At 56.1% G+C, this 15,750-nt stretch overlaps 8 protein-coding genes across 8 annotated transcripts in view; 4 read left to right on the plus strand and 4 right to left on the minus strand.

Annotated features, from left to right (window-relative positions):
* BCV69DRAFT_282768 (hypothetical protein) overlaps positions 1 to 753 on the plus strand; it is a 4,729-nt gene extending 3,976 nt beyond the window's left edge. Inside the window, exons 4-5 of the mRNA XM_025492465.1 lie at positions 17 to 144; positions 240 to 753. Coding sequence (XP_025347719.1) covers positions 17 to 144; positions 240 to 399 — 288 coding nt within the window. The 3' untranslated portion in view covers positions 400 to 753. The remainder of the gene's footprint in view (positions 1 to 16; positions 145 to 239) is intronic.
* BCV69DRAFT_282770 (hypothetical protein) lies at positions 344 to 3,959 on the minus strand. Its single transcript, XM_025492466.1, has 6 exons — positions 3,704 to 3,959; positions 3,527 to 3,630; positions 2,846 to 3,428; positions 1,199 to 2,779; positions 1,010 to 1,100; positions 344 to 898 (listed from the first exon to the last, which is right to left on the minus strand). The coding sequence occupies exons 1-6, from the start codon at positions 3,815 to 3,817 to the stop codon at positions 702 to 704; spliced, it is 2,670 nt and encodes an 889-aa protein (XP_025347720.1). The 5' UTR covers positions 3,818 to 3,959; the 3' UTR covers positions 344 to 701.
* A 139-nt stretch (positions 3,960 to 4,098) lies between these two features.
* Positions 4,099 to 5,875, plus strand: BCV69DRAFT_192366 (hypothetical protein). Its single transcript, XM_025489631.1, has 2 exons — positions 4,099 to 5,605; positions 5,692 to 5,875. The coding sequence occupies exons 1-2, from the start codon at positions 4,220 to 4,222 to the stop codon at positions 5,692 to 5,694; spliced, it is 1,389 nt and encodes a 462-aa protein (XP_025347721.1). The 5' UTR covers positions 4,099 to 4,219; the 3' UTR covers positions 5,695 to 5,875.
* Positions 5,876 to 5,878: 3 nt separating this feature from the next.
* On the minus strand, positions 5,879 to 7,964 carry BCV69DRAFT_270119 (gamma-tubulin). Its single transcript, XM_025490913.1, has 4 exons — positions 7,509 to 7,964; positions 7,189 to 7,371; positions 6,735 to 7,094; positions 5,879 to 6,649 (listed from the first exon to the last, which is right to left on the minus strand). Exons 1-4 carry the CDS (start codon positions 7,728 to 7,730, stop codon positions 6,056 to 6,058), a joined length of 1,359 nt encoding a protein of 452 aa, XP_025347722.1. The 5' UTR covers positions 7,731 to 7,964; the 3' UTR covers positions 5,879 to 6,055.
* A 298-nt stretch (positions 7,965 to 8,262) lies between these two features.
* Positions 8,263 to 9,788, plus strand: BCV69DRAFT_282772 (Fibrillarin). The gene is made up of 2 exons (XM_025492467.1): positions 8,263 to 8,457; positions 8,616 to 9,788. The coding sequence occupies exons 1-2, from the start codon at positions 8,448 to 8,450 to the stop codon at positions 9,608 to 9,610; spliced, it is 1,005 nt and encodes a 334-aa protein (XP_025347723.1). The 5' UTR covers positions 8,263 to 8,447; the 3' UTR covers positions 9,611 to 9,788.
* Positions 9,789 to 10,241: 453 nt separating this feature from the next.
* Positions 10,242 to 12,475, minus strand: BCV69DRAFT_299046 (hypothetical protein; the record flags this gene model as incomplete). The annotated part of the gene is made up of 4 exons (XM_025494287.1): positions 10,242 to 11,996; positions 12,091 to 12,219; positions 12,321 to 12,334; positions 12,445 to 12,475. 4 exons carry the CDS (start codon positions 12,473 to 12,475, stop codon positions 10,242 to 10,244), a joined length of 1,929 nt encoding a protein of 642 aa, XP_025347724.1.
* Positions 12,476 to 13,110: 635 nt separating this feature from the next.
* Positions 13,111 to 13,575, plus strand: BCV69DRAFT_299047 (hypothetical protein; the record flags this gene model as incomplete). The annotated part of the gene is made up of 1 exon (XM_025494288.1): positions 13,111 to 13,575. The coding sequence occupies one exon, from the start codon at positions 13,111 to 13,113 to the stop codon at positions 13,573 to 13,575; it is 465 nt and encodes a 154-aa protein (XP_025347725.1).
* Positions 13,576 to 13,758: 183 nt separating this feature from the next.
* BCV69DRAFT_299048 (hypothetical protein) lies at positions 13,759 to 15,640 on the minus strand (the record flags this gene model as incomplete). Its single annotated transcript, XM_025494289.1, has 2 exons — positions 13,759 to 15,195; positions 15,305 to 15,640. The coding sequence occupies 2 exons, from the start codon at positions 15,638 to 15,640 to the stop codon at positions 13,759 to 13,761; spliced, it is 1,773 nt and encodes a 590-aa protein (XP_025347726.1).
* Positions 15,641 to 15,750: the final 110 nt, after the last annotated feature.

The following is a 15,750-nucleotide window of genomic DNA, read 5'->3' on the forward strand; positions in this document are numbered from 1 at the left end:
CTCGGCCGAATTGCAGTGCAAACACTCCTACCACGCCCGCTGTCTAGGTGAGGCAGAGAACGAATGCCCCTCGTGTGCGCGAGCTTACGGTGTGGTAAGGGATATCCGCAAGAATAATCAGGAGATGGCTAGTAGGCATGACTTGTGAGTTCAAAGGCCGCAGATGAAGTAGCTCCCTGGACAACCGCAAGGAATGGTGATACTGACTCTCCCAGCTTCTGGCACCTGATCATCGGCAGGTTCCTACAAGAAGTACGCGAAGCAGACGACCCTTTTCAAGCCGTCGCGAGCATGTTCAGTCGAGGCGTCTTCTCTCAAAGGGCGCTTGCTGCTTCTGCCGAGGCATCGGCCGAGGCTGCTGCTGCTACTTCTGCTGCTACTGGTGCGGGTGAGACGTAGGCGGTTGACCCGAGGAGTGGTTTGGATCGAGCAGTGCAGGCATGGTTTTGTGTATATGCATATATGTGGTTGCAAGAAGGAAATACAAGGGAAAGATGCGGGAGGCGGGTAGAGGCGTTGGACAGGAGAAGAGACAGGAGAGAGAGAGGAGGGGCAGCGGGCCATTTGTACATTCTGAAGGAGGGTGACTGCAGAGCGTGCAGCGAGGCGAGGAGTGGAGCAGAGCAGAGCAGAGTAGAGTAGAGTAGAGTATATAATGCATCCATACCAATCCTTCCCCTTGGCGTCTCCCTCTATCCACTTCAGTGTCCCCCCTCCATCATCAACAATCCAAATCCTCCTACAATGAAGCAGCACCCCACCAGTGAAACGATTGAGAATGCGCCCCGAAGGAGAGCATCAAAGATGGCTACGGCGACTGTGCTTAAGAGGCAGGAGACAGAGGCGGTCACTGGACCCCAGAGGGCGAGGAGGAGCATGAAGCAGGCATTGAAGATGACTGGTGGGCGCGACCGAAGGAAGTGGAGGGGAGGGGACAAGAGAGGCGAGGAGGAGGAAGTGAGCGATGTGATGGGAGGAAAGTCGAGTGGGCGCAGTGCGCTTTACTCACCTCCTGAAAAGACTACAAAGAGAATGGCAAATACAGTGACTGCATTGTGCGGTAGCTCAAAGGGCTCCCAACCGGTCAGGTGGGCCACGAGCTGCATGTGGTCGAAAGAGAACGCATCGGTTGTCAGTATCTGTCCATAACCTCATCAAGTACACACAGCTGCCTACTTCGACCCAAAGTGCAACTCACCACACCAATCCAAAGCGTCCCCGCCGTCACCACTCCAATTCCCGTCGTCATGATGTTCGCATGCAGACCAAAGGGCAGCGGAGGTGGGATCCACATTTGCTCACTGGCGTCTCTGGCCATGGACCTCGCAACCGCACCGGAGGAGGAGGAGGCGGAGTGATGCTGGCGACTCTCGCGGGGGACCTCTCGAAGAGTCTCGTCTGGATCTTGCTCCCCATCTTCTTCCTCGCTATCAGCGGAATCTCCGTGCTGATCGTGATCGTATGGAGTGTCCTGATCAAATAGGACCGTCCTTCGCTTACCAGCTCCTCTCCCAGAGCCCGCGCCTGCCTTCTTTGACGATGAAAAAGGTCGATTGCGCCCAAGTCTTGTTCCTCCAGCCAGAATCTCCTCTTCATCTCCAGATTGGAGAACACTCTCCGTCTCCGTCTCTGTCTCGGTTTCCGTCTCAATTTCTTCATCTTCGTCTGACACTAGTGCGGATCTCGCCCTGCTCTGTCGAGTGCGAGATTCGCCAGTAGCATTGCCAACGCGTCTCCGGTCGCTAGCGCTAGCCTTCAATCGGTCCTTAACGGCCTCAACGCTGAGCGGATCGCTCGGCATCCCTCGACTGCCACGACGACTACCACCGCCCCCGTCTGCACTACTGGCCCTCTTCGACCCGCTGCCTAAGAAGGCGCCATTCTCAATGGAGAGGAAGGGCGAGCTAGCACCAGACCCGTAGTCCGGTGGTACTCGAGCGCCACTGCTGTCGGCAGCCGCAGGAGAGACGATATCGCCAGAGGGGGACCAGATAGCGGAGCGCTCGGTTGACTGCTTGGGGACAGAGAGGGAGCCGCCGGCGCCGCCGGCCTCTGGGGACTCGGCGTCGGATAGGCCGAGGACGTGGTTACGCTCCTTTCTCCCGCGCTTGCTGGAGTGCTTGGAGCGAGGATCGCGCTCCTGCTCCTCCGACTCGGCGAGCAACTGCTCCTCCTCATCCTCGTCATCAGCTTCGCCACTGACGATCCGTTGATGCCTCGAGCTCGGCCTCGATCCCGCTCTCGATCCCGCCCTGGACCGTCTACCAGCACCGCTGCTACCGCCCTGCGCTCGATCCCACCGCTTCTTCTGGCCTTCCTCGTCAGGGAGTGTGCCGAGGAGCTTGAAGGCCATCTCGTACGCAGCCATTGTGATTGCTCCAAAGAGGGCAAGCAGGTCCCCCAAGAGGGGATTTGAAGCAGAGTCCTCCGGAGAGGGAGAGGGCGTAGAAGTTTCCGCACGTGCTTGCTTCAGAGTAGCACTCGCTGCAGTGGGCCTCCGTGGCACGAACTCGAGGACTTGATCATCCCTGGCATCCGTCTCGCGTTGCGCAATCTCAGCCAGGCGAGCCTCCACTGCTTGTGTAGGGGTGCGTTCAGCGCCGGTGCCGCTGACTGTCGATGTGGCCAGAATAGCAGAAGAGGCAGAAGAGGTCGCCGAGGGCTTGCCATAGACAGGATCGAGCTCCTTGGGCCGTCTCCTGTGCTCTCCCTCCTCACCGCCTCCATATGCTACGACGATGACTCCTCCACATGCGAGGAGGACAGAAGTGACCTTGTACTGTTATCGGGGGAGGTCTGTAGGTCAGCCAATACGCTCCTTTGTGTCGTTCGTCTCTCCACTCACCCTGCTCCACTTTTCCCCAAAGAACCACACGCTAAACACCAATGCCCACACACTAAAGGTATTGTACAGCGCGGTAATATCCGCCATGGAGGTCATGGGTACAGCGCAGTACCAGCTGAGAGCAGGTACGGTAATGGCTCCCATGAGCGTCAGGAGCATTAGTATGAGTTTGGGGAGATCAAAGCCAAAGGTTCGCTGGGCGGCACTCTTGTAGGGTGGGGGGCCGGGTATGCTTGAGGCTAGGTGGGGATGGGAGAGATGCAGCGAGTCTCGGAAGGAGATAGGACGACTCAGTGACGGCCTACTGGCAGATTGCGACTGCAGATCCTCTTCCTCTTCGTCGAGATGAGCTTCTACACGATCAGAGTAGCCCATTCGTCCATCTCTGCCGCTGTGCATACTGAGTCTCCTCCTAATGTCTTCTTGAACCTTCCCTTCTACATGCCTGGTGGGTGTGCTGAGCTGCCAGTGGAGGTTCTGTGCAATGATGTGAAGGTAGTGACTGTAAGGGAGCTTGGTGGTATACCTGAGGAAGAGCAGATGGAGCGGGAGCAAGATTGTGAAGCCGGAGTGGCCGAGGTACCTGAGAGAGGAGAAGGATATGGAGGGAGTGGTGAGCAGCAGAGGCGGTAAGGTCAGATTCGGATGGATAGCTTGCAACGAGTCTCTTTCTCTACTCACAGGCTGAGAAATGGCTTGCGGTATCCGAGTCCCTGCTGGACATATTGCGCTGCTTCGGTCTGGAGTGTGTATGCTACAAGGGAGAGTCCAAAAGCGAAGAGAGCCTGTGAGGCGAGGGTGAGGGGAGAACCGTCAGTCATTGCTTCATAGCAGGTGCGTCCCCTGGAGTATACACACTGGTCTGCCTCCAGGCAAGCTCGAGAGCCTTCCCGACTGCTTTGGCACAGGCGGCTCAAAGACGTTGGACAGTTGCCGGGCCATGGCGGGTCTGTTGTGGTCGCCGGCGACCATTGCGGCGGCCAAGGAAGAGAGTGGAGGTAGCAGGGCGAGGGGATGACGAGAGGCGGGGGGAGAAGTGGTACTTCGGGCGCTATCTCAGCCCTGTAGAGTGGCCATACCAGGGCTAGTCTGCGGTGAGGTGAGTGGTATTGATTGTCCCCTTTGTGTTTTCGCAGCGGGAAGCGGTCGCCCGTGTTTCTTGTTGCCCTGTGCGAGAGTGCAATTGCAACTCCGCTTCGATTGGTCCAGATTCTGACCACTTTGGCTGAACAAGGCGAGGCGCTTTGTCCTTCCCGCAGACCAGAGGGGGAGAGAGAAACGAGACAAGGCAGGCAAGTTGCTGCTCGTCTCTTATACCAGAACACCCTACGTCTGGTCCGCAGCCATCATCGTCTCTGCCTCGAAGGAGACAAGATGAACGGCGTCGGCTTCGTGTCCAATGCGAGCAGCAGAGGCGCCTTCGCTCTCCTCTTTCCGAGCACATCTTCCTCTTCCTCCTCGCGATTACCAGCAGCAGCAGCAGCAGCCTCTACCTTCTTCCAGACCAGCAATACGACGACAAGAGGCCACTCTACTGCTCGGATACCAAGCTGGACAAGAAGGTGCGACGGCCAGAGTGACAGATCGATATCCTCGGTTACGCCGTCCAGTCTGCAGCAACTGATACAAGCGGCCAAGGATGCAGCCGTGTTCTCCTGGCCGCATTACCTGCAGGGAACAGTAGATAGAGCAAAGCCGTCTTTGTTAGCAGCAGCCAATTCGATCTCTTCGTTGAATTGCTACAGCGACGTCCTCTCCAGCCATGCGGTGCTCAGTAGACCATCACGGTCCACAGCTCCAGCTGCGAAGGGCTCACTGAAGAAGCGGGCAGGAGGACCAACACGGCCTCTTCTACCCTCCCAGCCTCCTCGTAAAAAAGCTACTCCTCCCGCTCCTCCCCCTTCACCACGGCCTGAGGAATCGCAACCTCCTGCTCCGCCTCCTGGCAACAGTGCATCCTCTTCGTCTCGACCGCCTCCGCCGCCATCGCCTCCTGCGGAACCGCGACCCTACATCCCACAACCCTCTCAGAGGACTGCAACACAAACTTGGTACCACGCTCCCGACACTGGTCCTCACAGTAGCTCTCCTGGCTCCCTCTCCTGGTACATCTCCCAAATCGACCGACTTCCCACCCCTCTTCTAATCTACAGTCTCATAGCCCTCAATCTCCTCATCTTCTTCTCCTGGCAATATGCCCTCACTTCCTCCCGCACCAAGCAAGGAGACCCAACCTGGCCGCTCTTTATGATGAATAACTTTGTACACAGTCAAAGAAATTGGGAAGAGGGGAGATGGTGGAATCTACTCACGGCAACGTTCAGTCATGCCATTCCCCAGCACTTGGGAATGAATATGCTCTCGGTAGCACTCATCGCGCCTGCGCTCGCGATGAAAGTCGGCTCAGCAAACTTCCTAGGAGTATACCTGCTAGGAGGAGTAGCAGGCTCGCTAGCCTCTTCGCTCAATTTCCTCTGGCTAGAACCAAAACTCCAACCTAATCAAATTCTCAAGCGCCCAAGGCCAGAAGGAGGTTACTCGACACTAGGCGCCTCCGGCTCCGTATTCGCCCTATTGGCAACCCTCACCTTCCTAGATCCAAGACAGCGCTTCATGTTCTTCTTCATTATTCCATGCAGTGCTCGTATCCTCCTAGGTGGAATGACACTGAATGAACTTGGAGGCTTGTACTTTGGAAGGGATTTATTGGGACAGCTCTTTGCAGGAAAGACGGATCATGCGGCGCATCTGGGGGGAATGGTTGGAGGGGTGGTGTATTGGGCTTGGAAACTTAGAGGGAGGGGGAGAGGATTGAGATGGAAGTGAAAGGGGGGGGAGGGGGGAAGTAGAAGGTGAGAGGGAGGAGGAGGGAGAGCCACGGAAGAGGAGGAGGCCTCATGTGGCGAGAATGTAACATTGTACTATAGACTGTTGGAGACACCTGCTTCACCAATCACGACGGTGTACTAGATCATGTCAGACCGGACGGAGTGAGTCGGCGAGAGAGCGCTTTGCCGCCAAGGGCCGGCCATGCAAAGGGTGGGAAATACGTGGTACAATTACATCAGAATCGAAAAAGTGTCTACACGAGGAAGTGAAAGCGGCCGTGGTCCTCTCCCTTGTCCCTCTCTCGCTAAGAGCTCACAAGCTCACAAGCTCACAAGCTCACAAGCTCACAAGCTCGCCTCTCCCTCCTCTCGTTCCTCTCCCTCAATCTTGTCCCCCAGTAATGTAGTCCTCATTCTCCGCCGCCTTGTATTCATTCATCAAATCAACTACACATTCCCTCGCCTCATCAAATTCATCAAAGTTATCCTTGAACATCCTCTGCTTCTTGTATTCTCCCAAAAAGGCATTCCTCCCCTTGAGACGATCGAATTGCATCACGGTTCGTTTTAGCAGGGCACCCATTCCAGTGTGATTTGCGAGCATCAGACCAGAGACGCGGTGTGTGTTTGAGGCAAAGGGACTCTTCTTTGTTAGGGCGACTTGAATCGAGGCGGGACCCCAGGGGATGAAAGTGGCTAGATCTCGCTCACGAATCCGCAAAAGGGACTTGTGCACCTCGCGGGGATCTACATCGCCGGAGATGAGGTTGAGAATGGAGATGTAGCACGAGGATTTAGAGGAGCCTTGGATTGAGACCATGCGATTCTTGGGCTGGAGGAGACGACGCATCACGTCTAGGACGGATGTCTTCATGGTCATCTTGCCGCGGTCGACAGTGTCGGATGTGAAGGGTGTGTAGGATGTCATGAGGAAGTGGCAGCGAGGTGTTGGGATGAGGCCCGACAGAATGCCAGTCTGAGGGAGAGCGAAGAGAGAGAGATCGTCAGCATCTCTGCAAGCCTTGCCGTTGGGATGCTCAGTGATCCTCCTTCCCACTCACCAGATCGTTGTTCATGTAGCCTGGATATCTCAATGTCCTAGTTGCAGCCCCCATCACAGTCGACACGAGTTGATTCTGTTGGCTATAACTCGAATCCGAGCTATTCAGCCTATCCGCCGCAATCCTAGCCAGCGCAGCATTGTCGAGTGCAATGACTGCGTCTGCCTCTTGCACCAGTCGCTTGATGGCCAAGACGGAATTGTAGGGCTGCACGACTACATCGGACGTCTCTTCATTGTTTGGAAAGACGGAGTAGGTTTGGACGATCTTCTTGGGGAAGTGTTCCTTGAGCCGCTCTAGCAGGAAGGAACCTAGTCCTGAACCTGTACCTCCTGCTATCGAGTGGATCAATTGAAAGCCCTGGGGAAGAGCAAGCATGAATGATGGATGTGTCAGGCCGATACAGATAAGCTTGCATATTCGAGCGTCTTTCTCATCTCCTCTGGTCACTCACCTCTAGCGAATCACTTCCATCTGCCTCTCGATCAATCATGTCCACCAGCTCCTCTGCCACCCTCTCTCCAGACTCGTATCCTAATGCCCAATTGTTACCCGCTCCACTTCCATCTTTGGAGGTATAGATGTTCTCTGGATTATAGAGGTTCTTGTATGGCCCTGAGCGAATGCCTGCAATGACCTGAGGTGAGTGGGTGGGTGGGTGAGAAGAGGGCAGGTAGGCAAGCGTACAGAATAGATGATCAGCCCTGTGAGCGCGCCCTGCTCTTCGCTTCTGACATCTTCCTTCTCCTGCTCCTCATCAATGCTACCACTCACTCTGGGCTCCATATCAATCAGGATCGCCCTGGGCACGTAATGATCATCATCGGCCTGGTAAAAGAATACGTCCTTTCTATCCCCCGCATCAATCCCCACTGCATGGTCCTCGAGTGTACCATCCTGGGCGATTCCGTGGTCTTTACATAGGAACTCCCAGAATTGAGATCCGATTTGATTGCCGCATTGACCTGCCTGTATGGAGATGAGTTCGCGGGGCATGTCCGGGGGTGCAGTGGGTGGGGTGACGCGGGTGGGCTAGGAGAGTGGGGCGTAGAGGGAAGAATACCGCGTTGTGGTTGGGTGGATGTTGGGTATGTATACTTAGCAGATGCTAACAGAGCCCTTCTGTGAGCCTCTTGAGGGCAGTGAGTGGCGGTAGTGATGGGTCAGGTTGCTCGTGGTATGCTGCAGCTACTTGATGGTGGTGGTGGTGGTGGTGGTGATTGTGTCTCGTGCTTCTTTCCGTTGCCCAACACCGTGACGCGTGAGGGCAAAGAGGTGGGTGAGTGGAATCCGCCTGGGTGCCCTGCTTCCGTTCCGAGGTGAGGTGTGCGCGCAGCGGGAGCAGGGGAGACGAATTGCAGGGCGGCGAGAAAAATCTTGCAGGGCAGAGGAAGGAAGGAGTGGCCTTTGGCCGAGGGAGGAAGTGGTGCTGCCCGCCTGCCCGCACAGGAGGCTCATCCCGAATACTTCTGAGCCACCAAGACATTCTCAAAAGTAGAGCCAAGGCAGACTTTACTTCCATTGCTACCCTCGTCCTACTCATCCATAGAGCCTTGCTCATCTTCTTCTTCCTCTTCGCGTATACAGAGCTAAGCCTCACCCAGACCCACATCCAGGTCTCAGCTTTAGCTCCCAGCTCCAGCTCTCGAAGCTTGAGCACATCTCGCAAACTACAGCTCCCGCTCCACACTAAGCGCAGCTCACACTACAGCAATGGCATTCGGTTAGTATCCTTCGTGTAGACTCTCGGGAACAACAGACACAGCTTCTGTCACTCTTGCGTCCTTGACAAGAGCTACGCAGCTATCTCAGCCAGCAACCTACTGACCTTGCCCGCTCCTCTCACTCTTCCTACCACTTTCTCTCTCTTCCACTCTTCAGGCGACCGAGGAGGACGAGGCGGAGGTGCACGAGGTGGTTCCAGAGGTGGCAGGGGCGGTGGCGGTGACCGTGGCGGCCGTGGCGGCTTCGGCGGTGGTCGTGGTGGAGGTCGTGGTGGCTCCTCTTTCGGTGGACGAGGCGGCGGCAGGGGTGCTCCCCGTGGAAGGGGCGGAGACCGTGGTCGTGGTGGTGACCGCGGCCGTGGTGGTCGAGGTGGTCGAGGTGGTGCAGCTGGTCGTGGTGGCGCCAAGGGTGGATCCAACGTCATCGTCAAGCCTCACCGACATGCCGGTATCTTCATCGCAGAGGGCAAGGAGCACCTTCTCGTCACCCGCAACATCTCTCCTGGTGAATCCGTCTATGGAGAAAAGCGAATCTCAGTCGAAGGAGCTCCTACCGAGGAGGGAGGTGCACCTACCAAGGTCGAGTACCGAGTTTGGAACCCCTTCCGATCCAAGCTCGCAGCTGGTGTTCTAGGTGGATTGGACCACATCCACATTGCTCCCGGTTCTAAAGTCCTCTACCTGGGTGCTGCCTCTGGAACATCCGTCTCTCACGTAGCCGACGTAGTAGGACCCGAAGGAACCGTCTACGCTGTTGAGTTCTCTCACCGCTCGGGACGAGACTTGATCGGTATGGCCAAGAAGCGGACAAATGTCATTCCCATCATTGAGGATGCCAGGCATCCCCAAAAGTACAGACTGCTCCTACCCATGGTCGACACCATCTTTGCCGACGTTGCCCAACCAGACCAAGCTCGAATCGTGGCACTCAATGCTTCTCATTTCCTCAAGAATGGAGGTCACGCCGTCATTTCCATCAAGGCATCTTGCATCGATTCTACAGCCGTACCTGAAGCAGTTTATGCTGGAGAGGTAAAGAAGTTGGTAGAATCGGAATTCAAACCAAGGGAACAATTGACATTGGAACCTTATGAGAGGGATCACGCTATGCTCGTTGCAACATACAGGCCGAATGCTGCCGTTGCCAAGTAAAGGAACTTGGAACTTGCCGATGCACATTCTCTCAAGGGTGGCAGTAGTAGCTGAGGTTGGATTGGATTGGATTGGTTGCGGTCCTCCTTGTTGTCATGTTTTTTAGTTAGTACTTCTCTTCTCGCTTCGCTTTGCATCCTATTCCATTGCCCGATCAATAATCGTCTGCTTGCTCGCTCGCTTGCTCGCTCTTACTTGTGGATCATGGTTCAGGCTCACTCTGACGCTCAGACTCAGACTCAGACTCAAGCAAAGCCAAAGCCAATGCCCAAGAGCAAAAGGGGGGTATGTATGGTCTTTTTATTGCAGGTGCGAAAGGATGGGGGAGAGAAGCAGGACAACATTGAAAGGGGGGAATCTATAATTCGTGCGGCGAGGCGTTAAGGTGTCGTGACAAGGGTGTCGTAAGCGTGGGTAGTAATGACTCTACAGTCAGTCAGTCAGAAGTCAGATGGGTATGATGAAGATGGCGTGTCGTCGAAGACGACTTGGAGCTGCTTTGTCTCGCGCGAGAAAGCGAGCCGATGGAGGTCAGGGGGTAAAGGGAGGTAGGGTATTGCTGGTGGCATTGGCATTGCCACTGTCACTGACACGGGTGCCGCGGCCATTGGCGAGTGGCTCGTCAAGACCCTCAGGCTGGTGGGGCTCCAGAATCTTCATCCTCGGACTCAACCTCAGGGGGATGGGCCCATGTGAGCTGCTTGAGCAAGACAGGCCATACTTCTCCCAATCCCGGGTGTGCATGCCCTCTAGCAAAGACGGACTTCAACGGCGACCCTTTCCTGATCGTCTTCCAATTTCGAAGGAGATAGTCGACTTCGATCTTGAGAATGTCCGGGTAGCGACAGGTAAAGGAGGAAAAGGCCTCCCAGACAATGTTCATCGAGTCCAGGTGAGTTGCAATGTGCTGGTGAGCACGCGACTTTAGGTCGGTAAGGTTGAGCTTGTCTGCCAGACGATACATCGACTTGGCCGAGCAGGCAGTGGGTCGATCAGGATGCTTCTGGTGGAGCATGTCGATGATTGCTTGGCGTCTCTGGTGCGCCTTGAGCATGTCTTCGCAAAAATGTGCAGGAGAGACTCGATCGGATAGTGGTCCTCTGACCGGATCGCGGTCTGACTCGCCTAGCTCGATGAAGCTCGATGTGAGAGGAGCAAATTCAACCGTATCGGTATAGAGGTAGAAGAGCAATGCCTTGAAAGTGGTGTAGGAGCTGTCCCTCACCACAACTTTGCGTCGCTTCCTCTTATCAGAGCGGAGGGAAGAGCTCGACTGACCGGCCTCCGTCGCCTCGTGATTGGCGGTCCTTGATCGCTCGCGCTTTCCGCGCTTAGAGGGAGAGGGGGTAGCGTCTGCAGGGCTACCGGGCGAGCCCTCAAGAGAGATGTCCGAGACGCTCTGCCTCACCTCGCCGACCGTCGTCTGGCCAGCGTCTCCAGCGCTATTTGTATTGTCCTGTTCTCTGGGCGCTCGCTCAGCTGCAAGGGCGCTTACCCTCAGGACTTGGTCCTCTTCGTCGTCTGACAATATCTCGATCGGATGAAGCTGGCGCTTTGAGTGCCGTGTGATAAAGGGCATGTCTAGCTCAGCGTCTGAATCGTCCAGCAAAGGCTCATGGCCACAGTAGTCATCGTCATCTAGACCGGCCATTCCCCCGACCCCACCGGTTTGTCGACGATCGTTACCGGCGAAGGCTGGGCCAGAGTTGGCGTTGCGGTCATAGACTGAAGCGCTAGCAGAGGAAGACGCAGCCATCCCATTGCTGGGAGAAGCAGGCGTCTGGACAGGGCGAAAAGAGGCATCGTCTGCTGCGTCTGAATCGTCATCAGCCTCGCCTTCTTGGAAGCCGCTTTCAAACATGTCCCGGAAGTATTTCGATCGCGCGGCGAGGACTTTCTTCATAGCATAGATCTTGCGAGTGGGCATCTTGGGTCGACCGGGAGGACGCTGGGAGACGGACGGCTTGATGAGGAAGACGACGTCACTAAGATCTGGATCATCGAGGAGAGATCCCACCGACTTAATCAGCGTTGAAGGAACAGTGATAGCCTCCGGCCTTTCAGTGCGGGGCTTCTCTGATTCGGGGTGAACGCTGACGGTGATGAGGAAGCCGTCGGCCTCCTTGACTCTTGCATTGGCATAGAAGGTGGCGTCACGCTTGGCAAATTGTGCCCATCCCCAATTGGACGTCGTGGAAGAATAGGCATGGGAGTGGGCCTCCTTGGTACCGATGGTCATGGTCTTGTCGAGTGTCTGTAGAGTGAACGTGAAGCTGTACAAGCCTTCTCGTACCCATTCCTGCTCCGAGAGCTTATTCTGCATCAAACCAGCGGGTAGCCTCCTTTCTTCTTCGAGAGGCTCAGCATTGAGGTAGAGGGAGCAGAACTGATGGGCGGACGGATAGTAGTGGGACCATGGCAGAGGAAAAATCAGCTCCGCTGCTGACCACCGTAGGACGAAGCTCATTTCGTGGACTCACCTGATCAAGTCCGCTCTGAGCGTAAAAGAGTACAGCCCACCTTCCTCCTCCAAAGGTGACCGATTTGACCACCTTGGACTTGACATCTGCCCTACTACTATCGAAGAGCTGCCTGAGTCCAGTGAGGGGCTAGAGGAAGAGAGGGTGTTGATGACAGCGTAAAACATGTTTACAGATCAATATTGTGCATCTATCAAGCGCTATGCTCAGCATATATGCTGTCTGCTCACCCATTCGAAGATGACTGCACGGGGCAGGGACGCCGGGAAGTGGGGTGAATGAAGAGGGTCAGCTCACTGGGGAAGTCGAATTGCTTGTGGAAGCTTCCCTCCTTCACGGCTCATTCTTACTCACGAGAGTGCGTCTCACTAGGTCCAGCAGGCATCTTCATTCCCTCTCCTCTAGCTCTACTCGATCCTGATCCTGAGTCTGCTGAATGAGTATCACTGGAGAGCGATGCTGATGCTCTTATAGAAGCATATATCCGGGCTGCAGAGGCTGTTTGGCTGCCTTCCCGCGTGGTACGGGAGGCGCTGAGGTCCATGTACTGAGGGCACGATTCAAGGGACTATGAAGAAGGATCTGAGCGGGAGCTTGGGATGAGGGTGGGCAAGGTAGTAGCTGGCTTAGCTGGGGAGATGGGGCAGGCGACTGTGTGTCTTGATCGTGGGAGCTCGAGGGGAGGCTGAGAAACAGGGATGATATGGCGAGGAAGCAGAGGTGGTCGTCGTCGACGATAGTGATGGTAGAAGTCGTGGCAGAATGGGACCAAGGGGTGAATGAGGCTGCCGAGTGAGTACAGAGTGGACCTCCTTCAACCCTTGGCCGCTCACCTCGGAAAGGCGAAGCGAGCAGCACCTTGGCACGGCCCCAGCCAGACAACTCGGATTCACACTCCGCTCCCATGCATGGACACTTTTTGGACGATCCATCAGCGAGGACGAGCAACGGAGGTACCTTCTTCCACTTCAATACCAGCGACTCACCACCTTCCCTCCCTTCAAGAGCAGTACCTTCAGCATGTTCTCTCCCTCCCCCTCTTCCTCCTCGTCTCGCCCCTCTTGGTCTGCCCGTCTAAACGCCCCCCGTCCCATCTTCCTAGGATGGACAGCCATGATCTTCATCGCCGGCACGTCCTACTGGTTTGTAAAGGAGCGCAACCTCCAAAAGCGAAAGACGATTATGCGACGGGAGGCTGAGGAGAAGAGGAGGGAGCTAGCGACGAACTCGGAGATTTCAGGAGGAGGGATTTCGCAAAGTGGTACGGGTGGAAGTGACGTCGAGGGCGAAGACGGGGAGCGCACAAAGGAGGCTTCCCTTGCACGGTACCTTGCGCAGGGCGAGCGGAGGGAGCGGCAGGAGAGCGGGCAGGCTGGTGTTGGCGGGGCGGGAGCTGGAGCGGCACAGAGCCCGTTGCAGAGCTTGCTGAACCAGCTCAATAGACAGACATCACAGCGTAGGAGAGGAGGCGGAGGAGAGGAGTGAGCCTAGTCAAGCTGAGCTAAGAAGAGAGTTGGGTCAGACGAACATCGCTCCGCAAGTGAGGCTACAGGGAAGACAGACAAGCGCAAGGAGCGAGGGAAGAAATGCAAGCAGCATAAATTGAAGACGCCACGACGCGATGCCGAGCAACGTGGAGACCATTTACAATGCACTGCACAGCTGCCTCTAGGAGGAAGGTGTCTCCTCTTCCGGCGTGTCCGGCTCGGAAGTTGAGGCCTCCACAGTCGATCCTGCACCGATCTCTTCTGCCGTACTGGAGGGGACAGGAACCTCCTCGACCCCTACCACGTCTTTACTCTCTGGCTCAACCGCCTGCTCGGTCAGTGGCGCCTGCTCAACAGGCGACGACTCTACCGCGGTCACTGCCCCGCCCGCCGGCTCTCCATCGGACAAGTCAATCTCCTGATTCGCAGGCAGCTCCACCTCCTGCAAGTCATCCACCACTGCCTCTTCACCTCCGTCTTTGGCGTCTAGGAGCAGCTCCAACGAATCCTTGGGCACGTCTTCACCGCCTTCTGTCTGACCCGCCAATGGCTTTGGCACATTTGGCTCTTCGCCCAGATCGATGGCCTCTTCTGCCTCGATGGCTTCTCCATTTCCTGCCTCAGCGGCCATGGCTGCTGCGAGGGGTGACACTTCTTCTGCATCTGCGCCTGCGAGCCCTACCGGAGGTTGAGTACCATCTCCCTTTGGCGAGGCAAGCGGCAAGAGGGGAGCCGAGCGGATGTCCGATTGTGCAGGCGCCGAGTCTGGTGGTGTGGGGATGAGCGTCGAGCCAGGACCCCTTGTACTTTGCTCTGGAGTACCAAGTAGGATATCAGGGATAGCCGGGAGTCCCACAGGTGGGACAACGTTGTTGGCGGAGGGCGGTGAAGATGTGGAATGTATGGCTTCGGCCGCCTGTTGTAGCTTCTCCCTCAATGGTGTGCGATGCGGCTTTGGCACGGGCGGGGGAGGCGTGGTGATCTGTCTTGAAGCTGCAGATGGAGAGCCGATGGAGGCGGTGGGAAGGGGAGCGGCAGGTATCGAGGGTATACGGGATGTGGACGCCCGAGGTGCTGGGAGGGGAGGCTGCTGTTGCGTCGTCTCGATGGCGGTGGAGATAGCCTGGCTTACGCTTGCCTTGCGACCTCTCCTTGGGGCGCCTAGAGACAACTTTTCCTTGCCGAAGCCTACATCAAGGCCCTTGCCTTCAGCAAGATCCAAAACTCTCCTCAACTCTTCATTCTCCACTCGTAGCCGTTGTAGCTCCGTTGCCCTCTCCAGGGCCGCATCGGAGCGTTGAGCGTCAGGATCGCCCAGCTTGCCAGTGTACCCTCCGCTGCCATACCACCTTGGATCAGAGGTAGAGCCATAGCCGAGAGTTTGTCTCGAGGAAGAAGCTTCGTAGATAGAGCCCGTCTCATCATCGTCCAAAGTGGCTCCCTCCCCTTCACCTTCCACCTCTCGCAGGGCGGACCGTACGAGGGTACTAAGGTGGGCGAGGGTGGAGGAGAGGGCAGTAGAAGCGTGGAGGGAGGCAGATGCTGCGTTGTAGGTATTGCTGGCGAGTAATTCCTCGTAGTGTTGTGTCAGCTTGAGGGTATGTGATTGGGTTGCGTGCTGAAGAGGGTAAGATTGCCAAATTGGGCGACAGCCGAGCAGATAGGATGTCAGACGATGTGTCGAGCTCCGCGCCGGCAATGTCTCTCTTCTCCCATTACACACTCACCGAGAAGATGCGGAACTTCTTCATGACAATCTCTAGACATTGCTCAAACTCCTTGATGAGCCGATCATTCATCTTATTCTCCCACTTGAGCTCATTATTCTCCTGCGCCAAATGAGCATTCAATCTCTCCAGCTCGCTCTCAAACTTCTCCTTTGACACGTCCACATTGAATCTGCGTAGTGCAAACCCAGTTTGGTTGTGTACGGCTCTTCCCTTGAGGACTTCTACTTGGGACTGGACGTCGGCTAGATGTTGACGATTGAGGTTGAGCTGGGAGGTGAGGTCTGCCACCAGAGCCCAGAGGCGATGCATCTCATCGCCGTCCATGAACGTCATGTCTGCGAGGCGATGAGCTCACGGGACGTACAAGGCGGAGATGACGAGACTTGATGGAGGAGGTCGGGGTGGTGAGGACCAGGAGGTTCGAGGTGGTCTAGTGGTCTTGT

The sequence above is a fragment of the Pseudomicrostroma glucosiphilum genome (genome assembly GCF_003144135.1).
Source record: "Pseudomicrostroma glucosiphilum strain MCA 4718 unplaced genomic scaffold BCV69scaffold_7, whole genome shotgun sequence".
Lineage (NCBI taxonomy): Eukaryota > Fungi > Basidiomycota > Exobasidiomycetes > Microstromatales > Microstromataceae > Microstroma > Microstroma glucosiphilum.